Here is a 6,249-nt window from a genome sequence, read left to right as displayed (position 1 = left end):
GCTATCAAGAGAAAATCATAGCTATTAATACTTGTGAGCTGATGTCGACATTCTCTTGATTAATCGTTATTTAAGGAATGATTAATGATATCAATTTGAATTTGATATCGACATATTCCTTAAAGTTTGATTAGATATTCAGGAAAAATGATAGCTAATGATACCAGTAAGCTGGTGTTGGCATTTTCTTGATTAACCATTCTACAAGGGATGGTTAATGGCATCTGTTTGGAAATTGATGTCGGCATAAAAGAAAATTATCTAAGGCATGGATATTTAATAGTTTGATGATGATAATATGGGAAGTTATTAAGGATAATAAATGTATAATAAGGAATGTTTTATATGCATTTTAATGTTAGTTTTAGCATATTAACTATCATTAGTTATTTAAAAGAGATATACTTCAATGTTGTAATTTTTTTAGGACCATCTCACTTATGCTAGGGGTAATTTTATCATATATTACTTTTGTTATTATAAATTAGATATAATATGCATGTTTTAGGATTGTAATGTAATTCACCTAAATATATAATGTCGATGTTAAACATGCATATTTTATGTTTGAATTTAAATATATTTTTTTATACTTGTAATTCCTATAAGTTTTATATATTTATGTTGGTTTCTTCTTTCAAATATATCTAATTACCATTATGTATTAACACATGGATTGATGGGGGATGATGAGTATGATTGATGTGATTTGAGATCTAGAATAATTAGATCAGAAATTGAGAATATAAATAGAAGTGAAAGCAGATATTAATCGATAATTTAAGATTTTCAGGTATATAGAAGACCTTACTGAAATTCTGATAGGAATCACACACACACATTTGGTAAATAGGAATGCTACAATGTTTTTATATATAAAAAAATACATTAAAAAAGTTTGTATATTTATTTTTTAAAAAAACACCCCCAAACAACATGAGAGTTAAATAACTAATGAGTGGGGGGTGTTGATTGCTTATTGGTTTGCTTAAAACAAGTTTTCATGATGAAAAATATTGTATGATTTTGATAAATAATGATGCAAAAAATATGGTGATATAGGATGAGAAAAAATAAATCTAATTAATTCAACTTACAATATTTTGAAATAATTAGAAAATTATGAAACAAAATCATTTATTTTAAACTATAAAAAACAATTAATTAAATAAAACAATGATTATATTTATGCTGTGATGGGATAAGGGTAAGAATAATGGTTATAAAATAGCAATGAAAGTAAAGATAGAGGTGAGATAACGGTATTAATAAATATAGAAATGAGTTAAATGATGTTGGTAGTTAAGTGATAACAATAATTGTGATAAATGACAATAATGAGGTAACATTGATAAACGAAAGTGATACTTGAAATAATTTTATAAAATTATAAGTAAATTATTATTTATAAAATATGTTATATTATTTTATAGAGTGAAAATAGTTTTTCAATAAATAAATTAAATTTAAAATTTAATTTACCAGTTTTCCTATTAATATTTTATATTATAAAATATTTTACACAAAAAAACCCTGTCTAAAAGACAGCAAATTAATCTTGTGTTTTGTTTTTCCATTTCCAACCACACCTTTAGGCTATGTTTGTTTCCTGGAATTCACTTTTTGGGAAACCACTTTCCAAACTTTCCTGTGTTTGTTTGTCACTAGGAAAGCTGGTCAACAGAAAATACTTTCCAGTCAAAGAAAAATTTGGCTTGGTTTTCAGGAAAGTGTTTTCCTGGAAAATTTGGGCGGAAAACACTTTCTGGAAGTTGTGAAAAATTTAGAAATATCATATTATTTGTTGATTATATCAAATTTGATCCTCAAACTTTTGATTGCTATATATATATATATATTTATATATATATATATATATATATATATATATATATATTTTGTTTTGAATATTTATTTTTCAATTTCATCTCTTAAAATTTAATTTTTATATTAACTTTGGTCCTCATTTTTATAATTGTTATTTGTTTTTTCCTTATTATTTTTTTATTGAAATGTTTTATGTATCAAATTTGGTCCTCGTTCTTTTGATTGTTACTTATTTTATTTGAAATAATTTATGAAATATTAATTATTATTATTTTAATTTCTTCATCTTTCAAATTGTTTTTATTTTTTAGATTTGATCTGTATTATTTTGATTATTATTTATTTTATTTGAGATAATTTATGAAATTATATTTTTTTTCAATTTCATTCTATTCAACTTTTTAATTTGTAAGATTTGTTCCTTATTATTTTAATAAACTTGAGAAAAATAAAACATTAATAAGTTATTTTCCAACTCATTTTCCATGACATAACCAAATATTGAAAAATATTTTGCAACTTATTTTAATTACACTACCAAATATCAGAAAATAATTTACTTTTCTGAAATTTATTTTCTTAAAATTTACTCTCTTCCAACAAATAAACGGGACCTTAATTTTATTGTTGCTTGATTCTAAACATATAATAATAATAAAAGAAGTCTCAATAATTTTATTTTCTTAAAGCGAAACGACTGATCGTGATGTCGTAATGCTTTGGTAATCGAACTTCATGACAATCCCGTAAATTGTTTAATCCTGAATGGCTTTTCTATGCCCGCCCCAATATATACATCAAAACTGACGTGTCAAACAGCTAGAGACCAAACCAGCCAGAAAACCGTCCTCTCTCTGCTCGAAAACAAACACACCAACCTCCAATCTCCCCCACCCATTCCTCCACGTCACCAATCCTCACCCTCTGCAATCCAACGGCCCACACCCTCCCAATAATTCACACTAACCCTAACCCACGAAGCCGCGTCCTGGCTCAGCCCTATCCCCAAATACTCGAGCCCTAAACATCTATGATCTATCCTCCCCTCTCTCCTAGCCAATAAAAAACAACAGCCTGTTTCAAAATACAAAAAAAAAAACGGAGGAAGAGAAAGTTAAGTGTTAGTACTTTATTTTGCTTTCTTTTATTTTACCCTTTTAAAACCAAACAAAAAAAAAAGGAAAACAAATTATACCTCACAGTCACAGCAAGGAAATCCGTACAATCTCTGCAAAAATTAGGGTTTATAGCTACTGATTCCGGTTTTGATCTACAATGAAACTATTGCCCTAAATTTCCAGATTAATAGAAGAGTTTTGGTGATTTTATTTATTTATTTTTATTTTTTTATAAATTTTGATGGATGAGATCTGGGAAAGAGCAGTGGAGACAGCATTAGAGGGGCAAACAGATAAGTTAGCGGCAAGAACCCTAACCCTAGACGGTGCGGTTAAGTGTATACAAGGAAGATTACCAGCACCAAGTTTATTCGAAAAATTCGTGAATCTTCAACATCTATCTATAGCGAACATTGGTGTTTCAACGTTAGAGCAATTTCCTCGCCTTGGAAATCTTGAGAAACTAATTTTATCGGATAATAGAATCTCCGGTGGCTTAGAATTTCTTGTAGAAGCTGGACTCGATTCGCTTCGGGATTTAGATTTGTCCAATAATAGGATTCAGTATATCGAGGATCTAGCTCCTTTGGCCAAGCTAAGGTTGGTTTCGCTTGATTTGTACGAGTGTCCTGTTACGAGACTCAAGGATTATCGGTCTAGGGTTTTTGGTTTGATTAGTTCGTTGAAGTATTTGGATAAAATGGATGCTGAGGAGAATGAGAGACCGGAGTCGGATGACGAGGAGGAAGATGATGATGAAGAGGATGAGGAGGATGACCCAGGGAGTGGTGAGGTTGATGGGGAGGAAAGGCCGTGTATGATGAATAACGGGCACAGTGAAGTTGGGGAAGGGATTGTTGATGTGGATGAGGAAGAGGAGAGTGAGGCGGATGAGGAGGAGACAGAGACGGGGAGAGAGATTAATGGGGTTAGTCAAAATGGGTTTCGAGTTGAGGTTGTGGACAGGGATGAGGAAGGGGAGGGGGGGGATGATGATGATGGGGATGAGTCCGGGGAAGAAGAGATTGATGAGGATGATGACGAAGATGATGACGAAGATGATGATGTGGTGGAAGTGCATGAGATTGGTGATGATAGTGATGAAAATGATGATGGGGTGGAGTATGAGGAGGAGGATGATGATGACGGCGAGGATGGGGAGGGGGAAGAGGATGAGGAGGAGGTGGATAACGATGAAGGGGATCTTGGGGAGCCAGAGAGTACAGGAAGGTTAACGAGTACAGAAGGAGAGATTGATGGGCATGAGCAAGGGGAGGATGTTGGTGAGGAGGATGACAATGGGGAGACTGGTGAGGAGGAGCAAGGTGTCGAGGTTGATGGAGAGTTTGATGATGAGGAAGATGGTGAGGAGGAGGTGAGATGCTCTGGAATCTTATGTTGACCTTCGTATTTAACTTTTGTTTGCAATGTGTGTTGCTTGGTTGGATAAATTTTTTGATTGCTATCGTGTTAAATTTGCAGAAAAGATGAAAAACATAACTTTTATGAAAAGGCTTAAGGCCTTATTTTACTGCATAAATATTAGTTGATACTGCTTGGTCTATAGCGTCTTTACAATCTGTTTTTTTCATCTGCATTAGGTTGAGGAATCTGGGTTTTAATGTATTTGCTCTCATGTTTTGTCTTGATACTTTATTGAATTTTATCAGTAGTCAGGAAATGGATGTAGTGTTTTTGTATCTTGCTAGTAAATGTTATTCTTTGTTTTCCTGGACAGCAGATTCATAGTATGGTTGATGGTAATCTGGAAAACAGATTATAACTTGAATTTTAATGTGAAAAGGATTGTTTACATCACGTTTGTGAAGTGTTTAGGTGGTTCTGGATGTTTGCTCAACTAATCATTGCTGAATTGAGCCACATCGGGAAATTTATGGTTTTCGTTTAATGTCATGTTCACAAAATTTAGGAAACTTGGCAACCTTTTGAGGATAAGATATTTTATGCGCTGTGTTTTTTTCGAGGAAAGACATGAGAAATATGTCCAAGGAAGAAAAAAAAAGCTGTTAAGTGGTTTGATAACCAGGGGGGAAAGAGTGAAGTCTCTTAATATTAGTTTGTGGTATGGTCCACTTATTCATTTTTATGGCTTTCTTTTCTTCTTGTTAGAAATGCTATTGCCAGTTTTTGGTACTGGTTTTGGAAGACTTTTCTACATGGCATGTGGAATTTCCTTACTCATTTGTTGTAGCACTGAAATCATCTTTTGATTTATCTGAATGTGTTTTTTAGTAGCACGTGGTTGGCGTGGCACTGATGATTTTTTTCTTAAGCTCGCATCTCCTGTTTTATTGTGTCCTATTTGTTTAATATAACCATGTATAGATAAATTGTGTGCCTTTTAGCTGATCTGACACCTTTTTGTTTCCATTTAGTAACTGGTTTAATGTTTCTCCATTCAGTCTATTGTATTTTATTTCTGTTTTGTGGAAACTGTGCGTGATATTGTATATGGATTGTTCTCTTACCTCATCTTCTGGTAATGCTTAGCTATTTACACCTGTATTCTCCATGCATTATGCATATGTTGATCATTTTCTTTTGGAGCTCTTTCCAGTATTCAAACGAGCTGAAAACAAGTCGAAAAAACATTTCTTTATCATTTTGAAGTACTCATATAATTTGATGTTTTAAGGGATGAGCTTTTTCCAATTTTTATTATGGCAGCGATATTCTTGTTTTCTGACACACTGACTGTACATGATTTCTTATTGCAATGGCAGGATGAAGACTCCGAGGCAGGGTACTTGGTTCAACCAGTGGGGCAGGCTGAAGTTCTTGAAGCTGGAGGTATTGATGTGGAGCCAGGGAATGAAGAAGATGATCCTGAAGGGGAGGAAGAAGTTGATGATGACGAAGAGTTGCAGGTGCTACCATCATCCTCACACCTTAAGAGGAAGAGAGATGAAGACGAGGATGATGATGGTGAGGATGATGATGATGATGTTGTTGAGTATACGACGAAGTCATCGAAGAAGCACCTTTAGCTCTTGTTCAATTCCTGGGTAAAAATGTTTTGTTCATGTCTTGAAGCTTGGAAAAATAGAGGAACATGTTAGATAGATTGGTTGTAGTCTGTTAGTGATTTTGGGTATCCCTCATGGACAATATGTTTAGGGAAAGGAACTTGTATCCTTGTTAGATTCAAAAGGTTGTTAGCATTGTCCCGCTTCTTCCATTTCTTATATAGCCGTTAGTCCTTGTTAATTCAAATGGCAGTTATGAAGGAGGGTTTAACCGCCCAATTTTCTTTCTGCTTCCAGGGGGGTGTTTCTAAAAATGG

At 33.1% G+C, this 6,249-nt stretch overlaps 1 protein-coding gene across 1 annotated transcript; it reads left to right on the top strand.

Annotated features, from left to right (window-relative positions):
• Window positions 1-2,850: 2,850 nt before the first annotated feature.
• LOC18099293 (acidic leucine-rich nuclear phosphoprotein 32-related protein) lies at window positions 2,851-6,218 on the top strand. The gene is made up of 2 exons (XM_024601911.2): window positions 2,851-4,320; window positions 5,690-6,218. The coding sequence occupies exons 1-2, from the start codon at window positions 3,187-3,189 to the stop codon at window positions 5,951-5,953; spliced, it is 1,398 nt and encodes a 465-aa protein (XP_024457679.1). The 5' UTR covers window positions 2,851-3,186; the 3' UTR covers window positions 5,954-6,218.
• The last annotated feature ends 31 nt before the right edge of the window (window positions 6,219-6,249 follow it).

This window comes from Populus trichocarpa, chromosome 5 (genome assembly GCF_000002775.5).
Source record: "Populus trichocarpa isolate Nisqually-1 chromosome 5, P.trichocarpa_v4.1, whole genome shotgun sequence".
Classification (NCBI taxonomy): Eukaryota; Viridiplantae; Streptophyta; class Magnoliopsida; order Malpighiales; family Salicaceae; genus Populus; species Populus trichocarpa.
Note: the sequence above shows the minus strand (reverse complement) of the source record. Positions and strands in the feature narration are given on the sequence as shown.